The sequence below is a fragment of the Athene cunicularia genome, assembly GCF_003259725.1.
Source record: "Athene cunicularia isolate RWA chromosome 2 unlocalized genomic scaffold, athCun1 chr2_part1, whole genome shotgun sequence".
Lineage (NCBI taxonomy): Eukaryota > Metazoa > Chordata > Aves > Strigiformes > Strigidae > Athene > Athene cunicularia.
The window spans coordinates 118,172,794-118,196,481 of NW_020799095.1; the positions used below are offsets into that span (position 1 = coordinate 118,172,794).

At 41.4% G+C, this 23,688-nt stretch overlaps 2 protein-coding genes across 10 annotated transcripts in view; both read right to left on the reverse strand.

Annotated features, from left to right (window-relative positions):
• PRDM14 (PR/SET domain 14) overlaps positions 1–3,202 on the reverse strand; it is a 9,674-nt gene extending 6,472 nt beyond the window's left edge. Inside the window, exon 1 of the mRNA XM_026841472.1 lies at positions 3,182–3,202. Coding sequence (XP_026697273.1) covers positions 3,182–3,202 — 21 coding nt within the window. The remainder of the gene's footprint in view (positions 1–3,181) is intronic.
• Positions 3,203–7,854: 4,652 nt separating this feature from the next.
• The window catches only part of NCOA2 (nuclear receptor coactivator 2), a 187,879-nt gene continuing 172,045 nt past the window's right edge, over positions 7,855–23,688 (reverse strand). For all 9 annotated transcript variants that reach the window (XM_026841596.1, XM_026841600.1, XM_026841599.1 and 6 more), the window contains 3 exons: positions 21,551–21,749; positions 15,974–16,063; positions 7,855–11,667 (listed from right to left, as the gene is read on the reverse strand). In XM_026841596.1, coding sequence (XP_026697397.1) covers positions 11,656–11,667; positions 15,974–16,063; positions 21,551–21,749 — 301 coding nt within the window. In that variant the 3' untranslated portion in view covers positions 7,855–11,655. The remainder of the gene's footprint in view (positions 11,668–15,973; positions 16,064–21,550; positions 21,750–23,688) is intronic.

The following is a 23,688-nucleotide window of genomic DNA, read 5'->3' on the forward strand; positions in this document are numbered from 1 at the left end:
GGGCTCTGCCTCTCCCCGAGCTCCTGCGGGGCCGCGCTCCCACGGGTGAGCACCCACTGCAGTGGGTGAGCGCCCTGCCAGTGGCCCTCCGAGCGCCCCAGCGGGACCCACAGCCCCCGCACAGTGTCTGGGGGGTTGCAGGTGTGGGGTTGGGTATGGAAAGTCAAAAGATGCCTCCCAAACGCCGGGGACCTGCACACGGAGCAGCACGCTCCCCGCCGCTGTAGGTCTCACGGGCGTTGCGGAGGTTTGTTTTAGCTTGGGGCTGGTATTTGGGTGCTTGGCAGGACACTGGGCTCCTGCTGGGCTTTCCCAGATGCCATGACCAGGCCTCCTGTGCCAGGACTTGCCTGGAACGGGACCAGAGGAAGACATCTGGACATTGCCCCCTGCAGAGGTGCTGGTTGATCCCCTTCTGCAGGGTTTCATGCTATTTTTTCTGTGGGCTTCATCCTCCTAATCTCCTTCCTCCCATGTGGCTATGTGCTGCAATTGCTATAAAAAGGGGATCTGGAAGGGACCGCAGGATCTCAGGATTGCACCCTGCCATTGCAGCATGTCATCCCTTCTGGTGCAGGGAGATGGAGAAATCTTTAGTCTGGTGCAAAACTCCATGCAGGACAGGTTACTGCAGAGCCTCCCCTTGGGTAGCTCATTCCCTGCCAGGGTCCAGCCTGGGTGACACTGCACATGCAGGCGTGGCAGGAAGGTACAGGGTGGGCTGTGCTGCACTGCAGAGAGCTTGGGGAGCATGGCAGCGTAGCGTAAGGCTTCCCAGGGCACAGCATAGCACCAGCCAACCTGCACAGACACAGCTGGAGTGGGGAACAAACATATCCAGGTCTGACTCCCGGAGGTTTAGATGCCATTTGAATAGTTATGGTGTCCTATAAAAATTAATTAACATAGCTCCATATGATCTGTAAAACATTGCCTTCATCCCAAAGAAGGGATGTATCTGGAATCGCCTAAAGAGGCAGAAAGACTGTGGCTCTGGAGCAGTTGCTGACTGCACTTGACCAGAGGTGAAGCCATCCTTCCAGTCCTTATTTCTTATCTAGCCTGACCAAAGTGCTCTAAAATAGAGTTTGAGAAAGAATCACCAGGTGCCCCCGGGGAATGAGGGTGTTCAGAGCATAGGACCTCAGGCACTGTAATTCCTCTCTAACAAAAGCTTCAATTTGGAATTTCCCCTTACTTTTTTTCACTCAGGACATAAACAATAAGACAGAAAACACAAAAACACAAAACAATAAGAAAACACAAGCACCCAGAGCTACTGAGGGAGACAGAGAACTGATCATGCATCATGCTCTCCCAGCTCCCAAAACTCCTTCCACAGTCAGCCCAGTGCAGCTTTGTGCCCAACCTTGAGTTTGAACACTTAGGTACTTTGCATTAAATGTATTAGGCTAATTCTCCTACCTTCAACCTCATTCTCCATCCTAACCTCTGTTTGCAAGACAAAAATACTGAATACACCAGGGACAGCCAATATGCACAGGAGGCTTAGGGAGAAGGTAGGAATGCAGACTTCTGAAACTCACTTGAGATAGTCCCTTAGCTTAAATAGCCTGATTTTTTTTTTTTTTAATATTTTTTTTACTCTCTCTGTGTTGTACCAAACTTCCGTTATTTGTAAGACAGAACCGAATGTCATATTGCTTTAGGAAACAGTTTCAGGCAGGCAGTTTAATATAGTTTTATTGATGCAGCATCAGTAGCATAAAAGTAGTACCAGCATTAATCAGATTTACAGGAATAAGCCTTTGACTCCACACAGAAAATTTGCCTTACCCTTAGAAATTAAGTGTTGCCAGATAATCTGGAATTCTTTGGCTACCTCATGCCCAGGTACCACAGCACAGGGAAAGGAAAAGGGGCTTTTGACGGAGACATGCTCACCCTGGAGATTCAGGAGACATGAAGACCAACAAACACAGTGTGAGATTGTCATTAGTTAAATTGTAGATATGCCCAGAAATAAAAATATTTCTTTTTTTGGAAGCCTGATGACACAGAGCCCAGGAGAAGAGGCACTGTTATCACTATATTGCACATAATATTTGGAGGCTTTGATCCCTTAAGAGGTTAAAGGCATTTACTGCATTAAAAGAGAGATGGGGGAAGCAGAAGTGCAGTTGTGCAGAGCCACCTCCAGCAGACAGGCCAGTGCCACGGCCAGCCCTGTCCCTGCAGCCTCCTACTCTCCAGGGCTGCACCTGAAACAAGCTGGGGGTTGGTTTTGCTCACCATGGCAGGGGAGCAGCTCTGTAAAAATAAAACCAATTTCCAGGTGCTAGTCTTGATGTGTATTTTCAGCCTGGCCAGGGAAATAGATCGCTTCTTCCGCCTGTGAAAAGCAAGGCAAACAGAAACATTGATTCACTTTGCGGGGCTCCCACACTCGGTTTAGGCAGGTGCCCCTTGGTGTAGAGCATCTCTGCTGCCAGCAGCGTAGGGGGCACATCATATGAAGTGAAAATTCACTCTGAGATTATGGCTATAAAAAGAAAAGCCTTAAAAGGAGCCCTGGGAACTCCCTTGCTTCGACAGGAGGGGCTGCTGTTATTTAGCACCTTGCTCAGTGACACCTTACAGATGTTCCCCAGGCCAGAGCCATCCGCCCAGAGCACGCCGCTGTCACCAGCAACTTGCCTGCTCCTGCAGCATTTGGCTTTTTTACTACTGAAGTGCGGCTCAGGTTTTCCTTTGGGACTTTCTTATGATTTTATGGCTTGTTACAAAGTAATCACAAAGTCTGTCAGCCTCCCTCCCCAGCTGGAGGATTTCGGAGGGTCTTCCTTCTCCACAGTGATGTGGGAATGCATATTAAAGACAAGCACTGAGGGACATCCCTGGGTGCTGCTTGCATACCATTCAGTCAGCTAAAAGTGGCCTGACACAGATTTCATCTCCTTGAATTGGTTCAGAGCTCTCAATCCAAGAAATTGCATTCCAAGCCCTCCTATTCTCCTCTCAGTTTGGACACAAGCTCTTCATCATCACCGTTACTCCCATCTTCCTTGCTCCAGTGTTAAAGCGCTCTGCCTCCTACACCTTCCCAAGCACAGAGGTTACACCTACGAGCAGCCTCCTGATCCTCCCAAGATCGCAGTGCCGCAGTAGACCCCGGATGCCCAGCTTCCCACCTGTGGGATCCTGGTGCCCCAGCACTTACACTGACAACCAGCTGCGGCATGGACATGTGTATCCCAGTCACGGCACCAGATACTGTTGTGGGAATAACCCAAATTACAATTTAGATCAGGTCAGAGCCGAAGCAGTTTCTTGCTATGGCTATAGGATACGGAGCAGTGAAGCAACTGCCTCTGCTGATATGGACTGTTACAAAAAGGGAAATCAGATATTCAAGTGCTTCAACTTTCCTTTTCCAGTACTAGTTTTATCTTTAGATATAGCAGCATTTTAATGATGTGGTCATTAGCTCAGTGACTTCACTAAAGCAATCCATTGCTTTCATCACACTCCAAATACATTGAGAATAAACAAATAACTAAAAAATACATGTGCAAGAAAAAATTGGAGCAAGCGAATCTAGAACTTGGAGCAAACCAATCTTGTCATATAGCTGCAATCCTCCTACCCTTGCTGGAGTAGGCCACTGAGTGGGCACACAAGCAAGGGCAAGAATATCTCTTGTCCTTGTCTCACAAAGCCACTTTGCCTGCGGTTTGCAGAGACCTGAGTAAATTACCCTGGCCAAGTTAATCGGGGACACTTCCATCCTCCTGAATAGTTGTAGTACAATTCATACGAGGTTATGAAGTGAACTGTAGTCTGAAAATGAGGAGGCAGAGACATTTTTTGAGCATTAGGAAAGTCTGCCCACCTCTCCTGCACTGTCTTCTCAGGAACGTTTCCTAGAGAGGAATCCCTGGGCACATTGCAGGAGCCAGGGCAACCCCACCACCTCAGCAGCTTGTATAGGGCTGGGGAGTGTCTCAGTGTCAGTTGGTTGACCTCCACCTTCTTCATCCTTAAATATCTCAGTTAGCGGTGGCTGATATGTTAATTTGGAGTGTATTCAGTATGAACTGAAACATTTAAAGCAACGTTCCTGCTGCGCTGTTGAATAAGCTTGACCTTTGGCTCTCTGGTGGAAGGAGGGTTTGAATGTTATCTCAGACCCTTCCCCTGCACAGAGCCCCCTTCACCATTGAGTGCTGCTGCCTTTGGTGCCTAACTTCAGGGTAGGTGGGGGAATACCATGTTGGAAGGCATTGAAACTGTCACCTGGCCTGTCCCCTTGTGCCCAAACTGTTGTTCTTAAAGCCAGAATATTCTAATGATCCCCAGAAGGGTTCTAGCACCTCAGGGGAACAGAAAGTTAAAAAACCCCAAACATATACCCCATTGTATTAGGGAATTATCTGAGCATCCTTGCACACATGGACCGCTTGTACCACTGACAATCATACTGTCTGACCCTGGAGTGTCCTGCCCAGTCAGCTCTTGTACTCGAGCAGGCTGGTATGCATTTGTCTAATGGCAGCAGCCACAGGAGATTCACATTTTCACTAGATATGTTATTTGCAGAGTTAGATGATTGATCCACCATAATTCACCAATTTCCTCCGTATTACTTGGTTCTACTACTCAGCTTTATCAGGTTTAAATCTCTGTAAGTTGGGGCTATTCCTTTGCAACTGTGCATCTCCCGTTCTACCCAGTTCTTCGCAACTTTGAAAGTTCAAATTGCAGAGAGTTCAGCCTTAGCCGGATTCTCTGTTTCCCTCCTGCTTTATAGCCAACACCATTTATCCATTCAATAGTTGGAAGTGATCTGTTACCTACAGAAAGAGGTCTTGTACATACTCTGGTAAACCTCTCTTTTCATACCCCACACTGCAAATTTGGATCACTACACCTTCAGCTTCAACTGTTTACAACCCTTACTGTTCTTTAATATTCTATAAACATCTCTTTTCCAACCTACCCACACCAGTTAATCCAAGATTTACTAGCACTGGTCCTGTTTGAGTGCCCCTATAATGCTCTAGAAGTTTATTTACAAACTTAACACGATGGGCACATTAGCAAAGGATCAGTCTCCCATTCCATAAGGATTATATACATTTAATCTTGGGAATACTCACAACTCTGTGAGATCCTCCTGGCTACAAAACTACTAAGGGATGTTAGAAGCAGCTGGCTTCTGTAGCAGCCCCATCCCAGGACCCTCCTGCCCAGGTGCTGGAGCACAGCCTGGGACCCAGCGCCTCTGCCCAGGTTGGGGGATGCAGCTGCCACTTTCCCTTTTGCAGTTTTGCCCGGTAGTGAAGCTGAGCACAAATTCCAGAGATACACCAACATGGGACACACATACAGAGGACACTGACATGGCCGGGCTTTTTGAGAGGACAGTGTATGCACTCAACAGGCTGGAGCTGCCTTTAGGAGCAGTGGTGCTTCCTCTGATTGTGTGGGTTCCATTTTCACTCTTTCAGGGGAAGAAAAGTCACGTCAGAGGGAGCCTGGGTCATCTGGATCCTCAGCCAGGGAGTACAAAGCTGAGACCTACCCACAGCAAAGGGATAGGAGAAGAGGTTCAGACACCCCCAAGAAGACTTAATCCCCTCAGAACAATCAATTGCATGTTTTCATGTTTTTCACCCCCAGGGCAACTATCCAGAACCAAAGACTGAAGCTGAAGGAGACAAGACACATGAGGGGTCCCTCCTGGTCACAATGTCTAGCATGAGCCCACCATGCTGGCTAAGGTTGGGATCATTAGCAGTGGTACCAAAGGAGCTCAGACTGAAACTCGAGACAGGGAAAAGTTAATGGGGCTGGTCACACCACCTGAGTTTTTAATAGCTAGGGTGATTTCTTTTGCAGCTGAGAGATGGCTCAAGAGTCTGTCCCTATGTGGTACAGACCTCAGTGCCCAGATCTCAAGCACCACTGTTCATACAGGTTCATTCACACCGTAATTCCAACCCAGACCTTTCCCAGCCTACGTCTCCTTTATCAATTTGTGATCGTTCTTCCCTCTTCTAGCAGGCTGAAGAGTAGGAACTCTTAGTGAGACTCTGGACTGGCTTATATTAAAACTTGAGATTCAGCAGCCCCTGGACACCACAGGAGGCTACAAGATGACTCTCGGCTGAAGCCTCAGCAGGGATTTCAGAAGGTCCCGCACCTTTCCAAGCAGCACTGAGCGTTCAGCAGGGAGCAGCCCACATTCCTCCCAAGTGAGGCAGGATGTGTGAATCCCAGTCATGACACCAGATGCTCTCATGAAAATAACCCAAACTGCAATTTAGATCAGGTCAGAGCAGAAGCAGCTTATTTCTATGACCATAGGAGAGGACAGGGAGCAGCAGAATGACAGCCTCTGTTGATGTGAACCCTGTCCCTGTACAGTGGGTACACGGTGCACACACACCTACAGACGCTGTGCCACAGATAGGATTAGAAGACACAAGTTGTATGTACCTGATACATGCTCAAGGCCACAGAACTGCTCAAGGCTGCTTTGGCTTCAGTGCAATTTTGCTTTCTTCAGTAGAACTAATTTATCATGATGGTTTCATACACCACAATTATTGTTTCAGGGGACAGGGCAAGAGTTCAGCCAAGAGGCCCACTCAGGCTGTACTCAGCACTACTTCCACACCTTGGAGCCCAAGAGTACAAGGCAGAGGGCAGATACCCCTAGCTGCTCTCTTCCTCACCACAAGCACAGCATGACACGCAGCCCTCCTTCCACACGTGGAGAATGAGGATAAGCAGCAAGCAGCAAGCTAGAGAATAATTCAAAGCCTCTGGGCATCACTGTGTCATCCCTGTGAAAAGTCTGGTCTGCAAGGCTCAGCCATGAGGACCTTCAAAAGGCAGTGCCACTTTTTGCCTCTTCTGTCATGATGCCAGGTTAGAAGAACTGGGCTGTATGTTACATGCACTGGTCTCTGTCAGTGAAGCCTAATCCAGAAAGTAAAAGGCAGCACTTCTTTTCCGTAAAGTCAGTTAGATCAGATGTCATTGTTCTCATATTTAGACTGATGCCAAGAGTTTTAGCTAAAACTGTTGTCAAGATTTTTAAATTTATTTTTAATATTAATAAATTATAAGGGGATAATCGTGTCAAAGGCAAAATGCCAATAAGAAACATTTTTCCTCTTACTATACACAGATGTTTTCTCTACTTGTTTTTGTACTCACATGGGGAAGAAACTTCCTTCCTTCCTTTCCTTAACATGGCAGTATTTTCCTCATATCCAAGGATCATGATCATTTTGCTGAAGCCAAGAGAACTGCAGGATAAGCCTTATTGTTTTTGTAGGAATGGTGAAAGGTTAATAATATTTGGAGGTCTTTAAAATAACTGTAGCTTCTAAAAATCTTTGATATAAATAGCTTTTCTCCCTCATCCATTTCCCAGAGAGAACAGTAGATCATTCTGATAAACTAGCACTCTTGTAGCTACTTTTTTTTTTTTTTTTTTTTAATTGACCAAACATTTCCAACTGTTTCAAATGAACCATTTGGCACAGCAAAGAGAACCATCCCTTAACTCTACTCGGTCCCACTTCACATCATTTGAGGTCTGCCTCTGCTGAAACTGCCATGAAAGATGCCCATTTTGCCCTGACTGTGATATAAAAAAGTAGTCATAATGAAGCGTTTTCACATTAACTATATGATTAAAATTTTTAATTAATATAGCACTATAAAGATAAAAGGATTTGAGAATTACAACTAGTTGGAATATATTAGAGCCTTCAACATAGAAAGTCTGCTGTCTTTTTAAAACCTGCTGATTCATCTGCCCTCTAGTGCTACATCTTACACCATTCTATGAATAAATGAAGACACAACAGAAACACGTTGAAATCTCTAAAGCCATGTAAAACCCGAAGGCATTAAAATTTATTAAATGATGCAATAACAACAGAATTCTTTATTTACAATAGCATTATTTAACATCAAATAAGCAAATAGCATCAGCAAAGCAATATTAACTTGCATAAATGTATTTAAAATTTCTCTGAATATATCTACCTTTGCATAAACTGCTCACACTAGAAATACAAACATCAATGCAGGTGAACAAAGTGATGTTCAGAGTCAACTCCGTTTTGAAAATAAATCACAACCTGAAACACTGTAAGCTTTCTCCTGAAGAACCATAGTTTATATATTGCTTAATTTTACCCTTGTATAATCTTTTCATATACACACATCTCAGATGCAACTTCATGATGAACTGTACAAATAAAACCCACAAATGACATAAAGGGAAAAAATTAAATGACAGTAAAATGTTTGAAGAAATGTGTCCATCATCTCTATTGAACAACATAAAGATTAAGTGATGATGCACTTATTCCAAAATTGTACACAATTCACTATACAAATATAATACATCAGACAGCTATGTAGGAATATACAAGACTTAAAAACAGATCTAAGGCATTATGCTAGATTTTAGCATTTTGAGGTTCTTGCACATAGCTTTTACCTGTAGTAAGAAACTTAAAAGATTTTGTTTTAGTCTACAAAGAAACACCAGGGAGAAAATTCTAATTAAAATCAAAGCCACTACAGTAAATTTTCTTTTGTGCAGAGAATGCTTTTGCTCTTAGGCAGCATACTACCATACAAATACTAGAAAACTTTTAAATTCACACCAACAATTAATGGCTTAAGTTGCATTTCAAAACTGATTGTGTATCTTTGGGTTCTGCAAGTGGAGCTGTGCCACCCATTTCATCTGTTAAGCCCATATGAATTCCGCTTTTAAACAAAGATTAAAAAATGTATTGTATAAACTGCAAAAACATTGCTTTTGATTAATACAGGCCCAAAGGGATACTGGTGTGGGACAATATTTTAAAGATTGAGTACAAATTAATTCATTGTAGCAAAACAGCTCACTTCACTTTTTAAACTTACCACATTACATGAACATTTAAACAGGTCGTACGACCATGTATATATGCTTATTTTTCACATTATGCGCCTTTCACATTTAGTAATGTAAGTAGAACACTGATTAATTGTTCTGTTAAACAAAATCCAAGTACTTTATCAGACAAATTTACTGTATACAGGATGAAAAATACTGATAATGAAGGGAATTGATTTGGCTTTTTTGTTTCTATAGTGATCAATATGATCAGAAGATTCCTTCACTCACTTTTCTCTTTCATTAGTTAGAAGGCGACTAAAGTCACGATGAACCTAAACGGAGCCAAAGTGATAGGTACAATCTCCTTTCTGTCAAAATGGCAATGGATGAAGAAGTATCATAATCACTACAGATGATAAAGGTTTGCAGGTCTGTCATGAAATGGAACAAATTTAAACTATTTTGTCCACTGTGAAAAAGAATAATCTATCTGCAGAGGTTACAGTTAAAGAACCAAAAAAGAATGGAATAGAAACAAAAATATTTTAAAACTCATTTACACTTTGTGGTACATGAAGTTAATTTCTTCAAATTTATACATTTCCTACATAAATAATTTTTTTACAGATACATAATGCAAGCTTAACACAAATGTCATTGTAGCAATGAGGCTGTGGAGCTCAGGGCTGACAGCTGTTTTGGTTTCCCATCAGCAGGTAAGAGGATGATGGCTCAGCCGACTAAATATTCTGTTTGAGTTTGGTAACAGAAGAGTGACAGCTGAAAAATGTTTCTCCAGAACGGTGGCACTGCCCTCCTTAGGGACAGGCACGACTACATTTCCTGGGCTTTCATCAAAAGCGTTCTACAGAAACAGCCTATTTCAAACCATCTTTATCATATTTTCCTCAGCCTTAATATAGAATAGCTGCTATTTTATTTGAACTCCCACCTGAGAACCAAAACAAATTAAATGGCAACAGAATAAACCTTTCACTCCCAAAAGGCATGGCTGTTGAGATATTATAAAATGCATTGCATTTTACATGATGTAAAAAAATTTGCGTTCAGGTTAGAAAGTTTGTGGATTGGGGGTCAGTGGAAAGAAAACAGAGGTCAAAAACATCAATTTCTTAATATTTCGAGTCCTCAGAAACTGATGTCAGTTTAATAAAAGATTATTCCAACCACAGTGGGCAAGAAAAAAAAAACAACACCCCCTAACAGTGGCCTGCTTAGTAACAGTTAGTTTTTCTAAGATTTGTTACGAAAGGATATAAACATACAAAAATCAAGAATTGGTTCCTACAGTGGCTGCATATAATATAGGTTAGTTAAATGACATTATGAGCAGAATCACAAGGTTTAGAAAATGAGAAGTCTCAAGCCTACAAATTAGGTCTAATCAAGGCATTGTGATCCTTTACAAAACACTTTTCCAGGAGACACACACGGCTAAGAAGATATCTAATTTAATACTGAAGTACCTCATTTGGAATCAACTTCACAACATGTATATCTCACAAAAATTATACAAGTAAAACACTTAAATTTTCAACTTAAATTATTGCTTGTTTACATATAAACTGGATTTTAGGTACCTTACAAAATGTCCTCGTAGTCCACACTGCTTTAAAATAATCAGAAACACACGATAGTGGTGAAGTCTGTAGTGATATCTGCTATAGGTATTACAGGAATTGTTAATTTCCCAGCTAAGGGGATGGGAACCAGAAATTATCATGCTTTAAAGCAGGTATCTTGAGCTCTTTGATATTATGCACCAATTCTGCCACTACCATAATCAGTACATGCATTACCATCGAACTTTGCTGTCCAGCATCCAGTAACAGGCCATCCAGATTGCTGGAAACACACCTAGGGAAATAAAGGGGTAACCTGTTTTTTAATTTGATTAGAAAGAAAAGGAAGATGACAGAGGTCAGGAGAGCCAGGTAAAAAAAAAAAAATAAAAAAAATCACCATTTGCTGATTGTTAGGAATTTAATTAAATAAGAATGTAACCAACTTGTATTTTTGAATTCATGACTTGCATTATAAACATTACCACAAAACCCAATTGAAACGCCCCTTATAAACAGCCCTCTCACAGGATAATTTTCACCTGTTTCACAACTTTAATCCCATTCAAAATTGGTCTGTATAGTTTTCTGCATCGGTTCATCTTCTCTGACTTGCTGTCAGTGGAACGCGCTCGTTGGAGGTCTCTACATGTACCAGACGTTGCTTCTACACCCTCCTCCACACCTCCTCTTCGCCCCAAAATGCAGGCCTTAGTCTAAAACACCAGTTTTCAGACGGAACTGAATCCTTTGCACCAGACTGAGTAAGCCAGGGAAAACAAAGCAAAAAAACCCCAAGGTCTAGAACTAAACAGAAACAGAACAAGAGCATGGTTGTTTTTCCTTAAATACATACATTTAAATACATTCAATCTGACATGGTTTATGAAAATTGCCTGTCAACATTTACTTTGCAGGAGAGATCTAAGTTGCACTAAGGTGAATGCAGTGAACAGACTGAGCAACTGTCTGTACGCTAGCTTCAGACTGTCAAAGAAGAAGCTGCTCTTCGGCAACGACCGCCTAGCTCCCCTCGGGAAGGCAGGGCTGAGTCCTGTCGGCAGCAGGCAGCCGCCACCGGCGCTGGCAGCTCAGCTGGGTCACGACAAACAGACGCAGCTCTTCAAACCAGTAAGGATTTGGGGCCATAAGCCCAGTCAGCTGAAGAAAGGAGCAACCGAACCACCCTCAGGGTCAGCAATATTTCTGCAAAAAAAAAAGATAAATTGGAGAAAACCAAATTAATTCTTCCTTCTGGGATAGTGAAAATGGACAGGTCAATGAGAGCTGGATGCTGGACTGCAGGATCCACTGTCAACCACACATTGGTGTATTACTTGAATCTTGAAATTTAATTGGAATTTATAAAGCTAGACTATTCTCTGTGTACACTGATACAATTGACCTGCAATGTAATTCCAGTGATAACAGTGGGGGGTAATTTCACTGCATTCTTAGGTCCAGTTATCATGACTGTTATGAACAACTCAGGATCATCTACCCCTTGTAGACTCCAGCTAAAGGCACAGTGATGTGGTTTAAGAGAATTCTCATTCTTGGAGTATGTGTAAAATCTCTCTGTGTTACTGCTGCATCACCCTCAAAGGAAACAACTGCCTTCGTTCACCTTTCCCTCCAAGAATCATAACAAAAAAGGGAATAACGAAGTAAAAAAATCTTCAGCTACTGATCCCTAGAGATGTTCTTCACACTTACTACACTTGCAGTGTCTTTACACAAATAGAGTACAAACTGGTTTCAGATGAGTTGTATTTTCTTATTCTGTACTTTCTTATTTGAAAGAAACTCAGGATGTGGTTTGCACAGTTGTTTTAAGACTGTCCATTCCAGTGACTGCAGTCTGTGCCTCTTGGCCTTCCTCCCCTTGCAAACTCCTGCTCCCATGGGGTGCTGTGGTCAGTCATGTCAGAGCCAATCCAGCCAAAACCCATTTTTGTTCTCCCCTGGGGTTGCTCTTCACTTCTATCCCGTGGCTCCAGCAGCAGAGCAGCTCTTTGCTCACAGCCTTCTGCTGTGCATGAGGAAGGCCCTGTTTGCTCAGGGATGGTGCTGGCAGTAGGCAGTTTCCTCACCGGCCCATGTGCATGCTTCTAGACTGCCTTCTGGAAGCTGTCTACACCATGCTTTGGACTTTACCATGCTTTCCTCTGCAGTCCCACAAGGCCTAGAAATGTATCTTTGCTGACAAATAAAGTCAGTGTCAGGAACCATTCTGTGACTCAGGAAAGAAAGGTCCTATGTTTTGGGCACATGCTATTCCCAGCCCAGCTGGTGCAGCTGGAGATCTTGAGGGCAACCTGCCACAAGCACGGTCCAGATGCCAACACAGTGAGTCGTGCTCCTGCTCCTCCTCGCTTTATCACAGGACATACACATCACACTCACATCCCTCATGCCCTGACTAATACCAACAAGCTAAACTTTGGCTCCTCTTCTTAACATGTTGAGAGGCAGTTCAGGGACACTGTGACAAACATGTCTATATTTTCAGAGTGAACATTTCACAAACAGTATCTCTAAAGAGATGTTAAATAAATGTTTCTACCATACCAGTGTCTTGAAAAAAATTCATGCACTACAAAAGATTTCAAAAAATAATTTAGCAGAGATTTGAATCATAGGGTGGTAAAATACATAAAAGAGTGAGTAAGACAAAGAAGGCACAAGCATACCTCTAGAAAAACATTCCCCCATCCCTTTTTATTTAGATGTAACCAAAACAAACAGGACTTTAAAGAAACAGATCAAATTATTATTCCCGGGCTGATAAGTGAATGTGGGAAAAATTGCTCAGAATAACTTCCATGGCTGATGTATGCAACTTCAGAGCAGAGCAGTAATCTGAAAACCCCAAAGATCATTGACTATAAGATGCCTGCTACACTGGTATGAAGTTAAACTGGAAGCCCCTCAAAAACCTCAGCTACGAACAGTACTATTCAGACATCTAATTTTAAATGAAGCAGGTTCAAAATTTTCTTTTACCATGTGAAATTATTTAATACAAATTTGTTCCAATAATGGCAAAATAATATATTAAACTGTTCCAGATGCAACTATTTTCAGCTCTACAAATGAAGGGTACTTTGCGCCTTGAAAAATTCTCTGTCCTCCAGTTACTTTAAAAAGAGCTTCTCTGTTAAGCATTAGTATCATCCTTGCAAGTTTTAAACTGTAGAATTTTTATCCTTAACATGTTAAATCAAAGTGAATCAGTATTAAGCAAACAAATTAAAACAGTAGACATAGAGATCTGACATCCATAGTTGTACAGATTTCAGGAACAGCAGTTATTTCCTTGTTATTCAACTCTAAACAGAACCAATCCCTTTAAATAATACAGTTGTTGAGATCAGTTTTATGAAACATTGGGGAAAAAAAAAATTGTCAGAGGAGTTTCTCATTTGTCAGATGAATTTCTCAAATTTCATATGCTAAAGCCACAACTACCAAGGGATGAAGCACATTAATCCTCTCCTCAGCTTTCTAATTACACAGCTTGTGGCTTTAAAAAGTTACACAGGAATAGTTTATATCACAGACACATGTAACCTCTATTACAGTTCAAAGTTCTGTAAAAGATATCTATAGTGCATATAAACCTTCCACATTTTCCTTGACAGTCAGAGCTGCATTAGTAGAATAAAAGTAAAATCACAAAAAGTGCAGTCCAATGTACCCTTACAAAATAATCCAAGAGGTTTAAGAAGTTGCTTTTCCACTGGTGACACAAAACTGTTCTCTATGCACACTGTCCTCCTCATTGTCATAGCACCGACTCCATTATTTTAATTTAAAACACCACAGTTTCCCTGTTCAAAGTCTTGTCACTTGTTTCCTTCCACTTGCATACTCTTCCCTGACTTCTCTCCACCCTCTCTCATGCGTTTCCAAACATTTTCCGTCACATTCACTCTCTCTTCCTTCTCTAAATATTGCATTTTTTTATTAATCTTCAAAGTGGCCATGAGATGGTTGCAGAAAAGCCTCCCTCTGTGCACTGGCCCTCCACTCTCAGAGACAGGCACTTGTCTTTTCATATGAACCATGAAGGTGTGAAAACAATAGGCCTCCAGGAAGATTTAAACACATATGTGTGTAAACAAAACAAAACAAAACAACCAAAAAAAACCCCAACAGAATACACATATGGTTACTTCTTCCTCCGTACTTTCACATTGTTCATTTTCACTACTCTTGATATATCTGCAGTCACTTTTTAAAATTTTCCCCTATTATTCAAGTTTATCTTGTCTTAACAGTAGAAAACTTTAAAATTTGCCATTGGATTCAGTGTAAGAGGAAAATTTGTTTATTTAATTTCATCTTTCTGATCTCAACACTGCATAAAAGGAGATGACAGGAAACAATGGTGTGGGGAGTGGGCTCTCCAACAGGTTACCTGATGACTCCGGTAGGAATAACGGCTTAGATCTGCCTGTTTCAATGACAACAAGTGGCTGGGAAAATGGGCAACTTAAAGCCTTTTCCCTCCCATCCTCCTGAGCCGGGGAGGAGCTGGCGGGGGCGGCTGCGACATAGCACCCCCCGCCCTGGGCCTGGGGTCTCCACAGGGACGGGCGAAGGGTCCCCGCAGGGAGGGGCAGGGGGGTCCCCACACCGCTTCCTCGGCGAGGCTGCTTGGCTGCACTCCTTGGAAGGTCGGCCTCGGACATTCGGATGGGTCCGCACAGCCGCCTTGCTGGGACCAGGCAGGGGAAAGGCTGAGCTCTGGTTTGAAATCACACAGGGTCTCGAAACACCAGGTTTCTTGTAGCAAACTTATGTTATGTGACGATTATCGCCACAAAAAAACCTTCCGCTGAGGAGGGGCACATAAAACCCACCTCATTTACTTGGCCACTTGCCAAGAACTCCACAATGTCTTTCCTTTAGTACTGTTACTGTCTGGAATACAAATCGGTTTCAACCTAAGCAAACGCTAATTACCCTGTCAGTTGGAAATTTGTGTGAAAATTAGTTCAGTTCTACCACTTTTCTCAGAAGAAGCACTGTATAGAAAGTAATAAATTAAATAATTCATGAGATTTTTGCCCTAAGTATAATGCAATGAGAAGTACAGAAACACTTAGGCAGGATGAAACATGAAATGGGTTAAGCATGCAGCAGTGCAAATATAAATCACTAGTAAGTCTTCCCCATCATCAGCAAATAGTCATGTAATTGCTCTGTGTAAAAAGCAAATACTACTATACATAAGTCTGCTGAATGTGACTGTTTGTTAATTCAGTAACATAATGTATTCTGTTAATGTAAAGGTATTCTGTATTATTCACTTCAGTAATGCTAGTGGGATCTAAACAAGGAACTTAATACAGATGTCACTAAAAGCCAAATTAAAAAAATTAATTGCAAAAAACTTAATTACTATTGCCCTGGGTACACTCAGCTTTGTAAGTAAAAAGACACTGTATTCATTCTCGACCACAATATATTCCCGTTTCTGTTGCCTCTGTATGCTATTCCTTACCCGTGCTGCATCTCCGTCCTGCTTTATCATATCCATTCCAGGCAGCTGGTTTGGAAAAAGATTGCCTCCCCTCATAGCAGGATCATTAACCTATTGGTAACAAGACATTAAGGAGAATGAATTAAAGAATATGCTGGAAAGTGGACTGGGAATGAAAAAGAAGCATTCTAAACCACTATGCCCCTTGCATATACCTACATCCACTTCTGAGATGATGCTGCAATCAGAGAAGTGACTACATAGCTGAGCACCCTTCTTGCGCAGCATGTGATTGACACATATGACTCTGCTTCACAGTCAACAACCAAGATTTCATTCCTGATACTATGACCCTTGTGTGTATTTTACAAAGCAGGCTCCATAAATTAAGTCAGTGTTATTTGAAGAGGACATGCTTGCTACTGAAGTCCCAAAAGCAGAAACGTGTAACTACTTCCTTAACCTCAGTAACACACAGCTTTTTTGCTTGCAAACTGCCACACAATTTTTTCAAAGCCTGATAACATGTAGGCTGAATATATCAACTACTGACTTAGTTTTAACGACACTTATTTTTATGCTTCTAAGCAATGCAGAAAGTTAGCATGAAGTAGGAAAATGTGCAGTAGCATGCTTTCCTAACTGGATGGTCTCAACAATTTTTTGAACACAGCCACAGGAAAGTATTGAAACTATCTATTTCTGCACAACCAAAGGGTTTGTCATGCTTATTTATGTGGAGAGAGTGGCTTTCCAAATTTACAGCATTGCTTTCATAATCAAAGGATTAATCTCACTGCGGTATAAAATATAAAACACAGCCTTTCAAGGTTCTGAAATACTAGAAAATTCAGCTTTCCTTAGAAGTTTTACAGGGAAAGAAACCTCTTCCTAGGGACCCTTTGTTGACTCAGTTCTCTCTGTTACTTCCCTCAGATTAGATGGATGTGATAATAGTGAAGATATACCCCTCCAGATTTTGCTGTAAGGAAAAAGATGTTTCCTATGTCACCTGCCCTTTAGGAGACTCGTGTTGCCAAGGAGAGGATATTCTGCCACAGCACTACCTCATGTCAGCTACAGCAACCTGCTGCAGCAAGCGGGGAAGACTCTCTTGAATTTACCGCATCAAAGTCTTTTCGTTTCAGATCCTCCTGACTGTTGTTTCTGTTGCTATTCACCAATTCTGCAAAACGTTGCAAAGCTAAATGCAATGTCACGCAACCACCTAAAGAGGTGTTTTTTTGCCAGAGACAAGACTGCAGTTCAATAGGAACAGTTAAAATATTTTTGTCATAGAAATTTCAAGTCCGAAGAAATTAAGTGCCGCAAGCCTCTTAGTGATTTCTTCTTAACACAAATGAGCAGATTTTTAAACCTGAATGTGAAAATTTACATCAGAAGGGAAGAGAACCACACTATTTTGTTCAGAAAGAAAGGAGACAGCTTCACAACTTTATCTACATGCATTTGACTAAGCAACAGAATCCATGTCTGAAAAGTGTTTTATACTATTGATCAACATTCATCAGAATGTACAGGCCTTTTCTGTTTTTTTCAGCAGACAAAGGAAGGAAAAAATAAAAAGCAAAAATATAAAAATTCCATACTGAATCAACAGCAGTTCTGGAACAAAAAGATGACTGCATGATTTTCATTATGGCAGTTAGGACAGGTATGGAAAAGGAAGCTGGTTCAGTCAAGTTCCTACCACAGATTCTCTTTGACAGTGATAATGCAAGAATCCTGTCTGACATGGTTATGAGATTAAAAAAAAAAAATCTGTGGTTTTGTTACATGAATATATTTGCTTCAGAAGTCCTTGAAACAAAACACTCCACATTCACATATTATTTTTTCTGACTACAATAACAATTCAATCAGAAAAGTATGGAGAAGGACAAAGACATGGAAGGGTTTATACAATTTTCTAAGGACAGGTCAAGTGGTGTTATTAGATATGAAATCTGACTAAAACAAGACAGAAGATACCATTCCTTTGCAATTAAGCACATTAATAGGGCCTCCTGTTAATAAAGCAGAATTATATACAAGGTGTCTAATTAGAAAAGTTTCCTACCCCTCCAGAGCTCCTTTCATTCAGTATGCTGAACAAAATCAAAATACTGTTCCAAGATAACTATAGATACCATGATAATTTTGGCCTGGGAAGTACTGCCCTGTGCAGATTAATAAGCATCTACTCTAAGTGGACAACTAGATAGGGGTTTATTTTATATACTGAAAAGCCTCTTCTCTTGCATAGGTTTCAAATTGCTTCTCTGATAGCCCAGTACATGGATCCATGCTGCAAAGTAAGTAACAAGCAAAACTACAGCAACAGTCCATTGTACAAAGAAGATAAGGGAAAAAAAACAGTTGATTGTGTGAATGGTGTAACATCAAGAAGATTTAGACTTTCTTGATGTCTGGGGAAGCTCTTTTGGGCAGAAGGAACCTGCAGAGCTGGCAGCTAGCATTCCAGTGTTCCTGGTAGCAGCTTCCTAGAAGACACACTAGTAAGAGCAGCCGAAAGATCTTTAATGTAATTATAAGGGAGAAGATGATAATGAGACAAGGTCTGATCTGTCAAGTACATAAAAGGGTCTCAGCATCATAAATAGCAAGCCCATTTTGGGCATAATCTTCATTTTTTACTTGGTGATGCCAGGAGCCTAGGTAGTAAACAAGAGAAGCTGGAGATACACCAGTATGAGCAGAAACACCAAACAATATTTCTGAGCTCTGGATATGTCTGTATGATACAGTATAGTGCCACAAAGAGACAGGAGACAGAGCCAAACAAACCTCTTTGGTACTAAAGCTAATATACCTGCTTCTCACCAGGTAAATAAGCCCAGGCACAGCTTTTTACTAACAGGTAATACATAGTAATTCCCAAGCCATCCAATAACATGTGGAGTGTTAATTTTTTTTCAAAAGATGGAACACATTTTTAGTGTAAACACTGTTATTTGATGTGATTAGAAAGAGATGAGCATGTGAAGTAAAATTATGTTTTATGGAACAAAAAATGGCATTAAGTAAGTAAAAGTGTGACAGTATAACAAAAACCCAAAAGAATGAATAAAATGGTGACAGTCATCAGAATTAAAGAAAATGTAGTCATTTTGAAAACCACCAGTTATAAGAAGTAGTTCAGCACAGCCGAGGTCAATTACTAAATAAAGATGCCAAATTGTAAAGCACTATGGTCTGAAAACAGTATCAATTTTAGTATTCAAATACACATATTTATTTATTCCCGTCTCTCAGAAAAGAAAATGGGAAGCAGCACAGCAAACATTCTGGAGGACTGAAAAGTACTGTCTTGTGGCCCAGAAATGGCCCCTCAGCTGTCAGTTGGCCACCTCTGATCTAGATGAAACATAAAACACTTGCTTGCAGCGTTTGCAGATGACACAGTGCCGGGGTGGCAAATCAGGAGGAAAACAGGTTACTGTTACAGAATGAGCCACAGCACTTTGGCTAAACAGACTCAATCTAAGAAATGCGATTTGATGTAGACAAAAGGAAGGCAATGCATTTGGGAACAAAGAATGCAGGTTTCATTTACGTAGAACATGCTGAGGAGGATCTGGGGATCATCGTAAGGGTTTCAGTATGTGCTCTCCAGTGTGACATTGTCACCAACAGAGCCAAGGGAACCCATGGATTGAAAGAGAAATTAGAAGCAGAACTTGACTTTACACAGCTTTAATACAGTCACTGTTAAATCACTGTCTCTAATTACTCTGTTCATACTTCCAGAAGGAGATTACAACAGTGGAATGAAAAGTAGATCCACAAAAGGGACTGAAAAACAAATGTTGAGATGCACAAGAACCTCAGACTATTCAGCTTACTGGAAGTTAGATAACTGCTATCTTGAAACAAGACCTTGTAGTCTAACAGGAAGGAAAAGCCATGTGACAACTGTGCCAGTGGAAAAAGTCTGCATGGAAATCCTTGAAATAAAAACAATCTCCTTCTATAATGCATGTGTCTCAGTTCAGGTTCCTGGGGAAAATTATGTAGAATGGGTAGGCTGAAAAATCAGACTGGGCTGTCACCTTCAAGTCTCCACTCTTTTTATTTTTTGGTTTTATTATTGTTTTATTGCTTTAAATGTGTGCAACAGTATGCACTTGGGAAATAATAATAATAATAATAATAATAATAATAATAATGATGTCTGCTATAATTTGGCTTAGAAACTGGGAATATCAGAGAAGGTGACAGATTCAGGAGTATCAAAATTACTTCAGGTCACAAGTATGTGGCAGCTGTAAAAGAAAAATGTCATCTGGGGCTATATCTGTCAGAGTATTCCAAGAGAAAAGGGGAAGAAATGGTGTTATGCACATGGCTCTGGTGCTTAGGAAATACTGATTCAAACTGGAACAGGTGCAGAAAAGGAAAGGGAATTTAAAACCTACAAGAAGAGACTGAAACACTGTGGCTTGTTTAACTTACAGGAAAACCCCCAAGAAATGCAAAATAAAACAATCCAACAATCTCAAAACAACCGAAAAATCATGTTGGTAGAATGTCTCTTTTCTAAAATACAAGAGAAGAAAAGAGCTATTTAAGCTTAAGGGCAATATTGGAAAAGTTATCAAATTTAGGCTGGAAAATGGACATACATTAACAGGCCAATAATAAAACCAGCTTTAAACTGGAACGTTATAGTCTCAGAAAAAAGGTTTATGATATTGTCTGCCACAGCAGGAGATGCCGCCTGAAGACACAAGAGGTACTTTCCTTCCAAAATTTCTAAGAAAAGGCCATCATTTCAAGTCTGTGTTTTGAACAAACGGGAGTTCAGCTCTGAAACAAACATATGAAGCCGTTAAGAAGACTTGTTTGTCAAATACTTATTAATGTACTGTGCAGTTTAATTGCAGGTCGACAAATGGAAATGTTATTTTCCTTATTTCGGATACCCTAAGTAGCAGTCTCAAATAAAACCAAGTGTGTAAACCTCTCAGCAGAAAAGAGCAGGTTACTTACCTATTGATTCAGCAACATATTTTATATGCGCCACATTACAAAGTGTGGATTTTGTGTTTGTGAAGGTGCCAGATTGATAGTTCTTGAAGTTGACTGCCTATTGTCTGCTACTACAATCACAGTGGCAGTAGAAGCATCTTCCACACACTGCCCACACCAGCATCTTTCACTCTTATCTCTAGGAAACAGCTGTCTGCCATTCAGTTCTAGCCTCCACTGCTGAGAAAATTAGCAAGGAGACTTGTGACCTCCAACTGTGCTATGGCAACTTACCTACTGCGAACAGCAGCTAGATCAGCACACACTTTCCACGAAGTCCAGGAGCAACTACAGGTGCTAACTAAAGTGGTGCTGGGTCAAAATGGGAAATTGAGATGCAAAAAGTGCTCTCTACCTCATCGGTCACCTTGGTTATCTGAGTGCAGAGCTAAAAACAAAGCCTTTTAAACAGTATCATTACTCAAGAAAACTAGTAAAAGAAACATAATGGCTTACAGCAGTTACAGCCCAACGCAGCGGACCTGAAAAACTACTGAAAGTCAAAGCAAATCCTCTAGCTGTCATCTCATGTCCTTAAATTCTCACCTGCTCAGGACCCATGGAGGACAACCCTGATGTAGGCACAGAGGTCGCTGAGGTCATGCTGATCTGCCCTGTCATCTGGTTCATGTTGTTCATACCACTTGTGTTGGTTGCCATGGATACACTGATGTTCATGTTATTATTGTACATGCTGGTGCTTGCTTGCTGCCCAAAATGTGGTGGGGACTGTTGTGAAAACATGCTACAGCAAGGAATGGAAAAAGCAATGTGTCAGACTTAGAATGCTGAAGCCTCTAAGAAACTACTCTCTTTTTAGTATATCTTAAGCTAGACTTTGTATATACTGTCATTTATCCCAACTTCAAAGGAAAAAACTAGATTTCATCTACATTAATGTCTAAGGAATAGATTTTCAAAATTTAAGGTCCCATGTCTGTGCACAAAAATGCATGCCTTTGCGTGTGAAACTATGGCAGAGTACAAATCTGTTACACGTGTGCAATAACAGACAATTAACTGTCTAAATGAGCTTTGCATGTATTTTAAATATCTTTAAGAAAGTAATTTTTGGAGGGAAAGGAAATCACCTTTTTCTCTTTCCAGCGTTAGCACAGCACAGGACTGTTGAGCTGAAGTTGGATCTGGTCTAAAAAGCTTTTTTTTTTTTTTTTCCAAAAGAGGCTATTTGCACATATGAATACCAGATTTGCACATACAATTATGGCAAGTGGGCTCACAAATATAGACATGCAATTGTGCAGAAATTTATTTACTAAATCTTGGGATCAGGTTTTGAAAATGTGGCACTGTAAGAAATACCATAAAGTGTAAGACAATTACCCTTTACGTTCCTTTAAGGTCATTTCAGAACAACCTAAGGAGGAGTAACTGTGGAAGATTTCATCCCAGATTTTATATAAAGTCAAGTGCTTTCTGGATAGTATCTTCCTTCCAATTATGTTAGAAGTTATATGAGAGACTTTTTTACATCTCCTAAAATGCATTTCACTGTTTACATCTCAGTCTTTTCTACTCTTTCAGCATCATCCAACAGTCAATGAAGGAATTATTCCCAACAATGTGTCTGTTTAGAGGATCTGCATTAGACTGAAATACTGTGGAAGGGCTCCTGTGTGTCAGATGGCACTCAGTAACCACCTCTATATCAATGGCTGACTTTTGCTTCCCTGGGAAGGACTGCTCCCACAGCTGAGGAAATCTTTTAGGGTTAATGCTCAACCTTGCACTTGGGTACTCCATTAGGCTATTGCTGTGCACTGTGAGACTTGGTGGAGCGCAACGGCATTCTGGGCATGGGACCAAACTCAGAAAATCCCACCATTCTCTTCGTTCCAATTCCATGTCTTTTCAGGCCACCTAACCCCATTTTTAAGTTGTTATCTGGATGGCTGAAACAGTACACTACAGATCATTGTGAATAGTCAGTGGCTTGTGTAAACGCATTTGACATGTCTCCACTGTAGCGCTGCAGTTTAGCAAGCCAACCATTAGTCTTATCGAGCTGCTCCTGATGCCACTTCAGCAGAAGCCACGACAGCGGTAGCTATGCCTCCTGCAGATGCTTCAGGAAGACAGTGAGGAAGAGGCATGGACAAGGATGAGGATAAATCAGTTGCTTTAAGGGGAACTTCACTTGGATCAGTATCATCACTGGTGGTCTGGGTTTATTAAATCTTTGTCAACCAGCAGGAAAAGGTTTTTTGCTGGGCTAGGATAATAAGAGCAGCCTGAGAACTTCAGGACGACAAAGGTACTGTGCTAGAGACAACTGTGTGTACCCCACCTTCAAGTGACACAGGCTGTACACCAATCTGATAGCTCCTCCTGCCTTTCACTGAAAAGCACAGATCCTTGCCATCTGGAAGCTCATTGCTGCCTATTGATAGCGTTCAACATCCAACCCATTCAATGGGGACAGGCTGATTAGAGCTACACCGACTGGGGCATGGGCCTCAACTGAAATGGTGACTGCATGCATGGGGCATGCTACAATGCTCTCAGAGAATGACAGTTATATGCTGACCCCCAGTATGTGCAAGCACTAATGGATTGAACCCAGTTGCACTCCAGCGTTTAAAGTGGGAGGTGATACCCAGTCATCACAACTCCAGCGCAGTAGGGAATGCATATGCTCCAGCTCAGCTGATCCAGCCATGTGG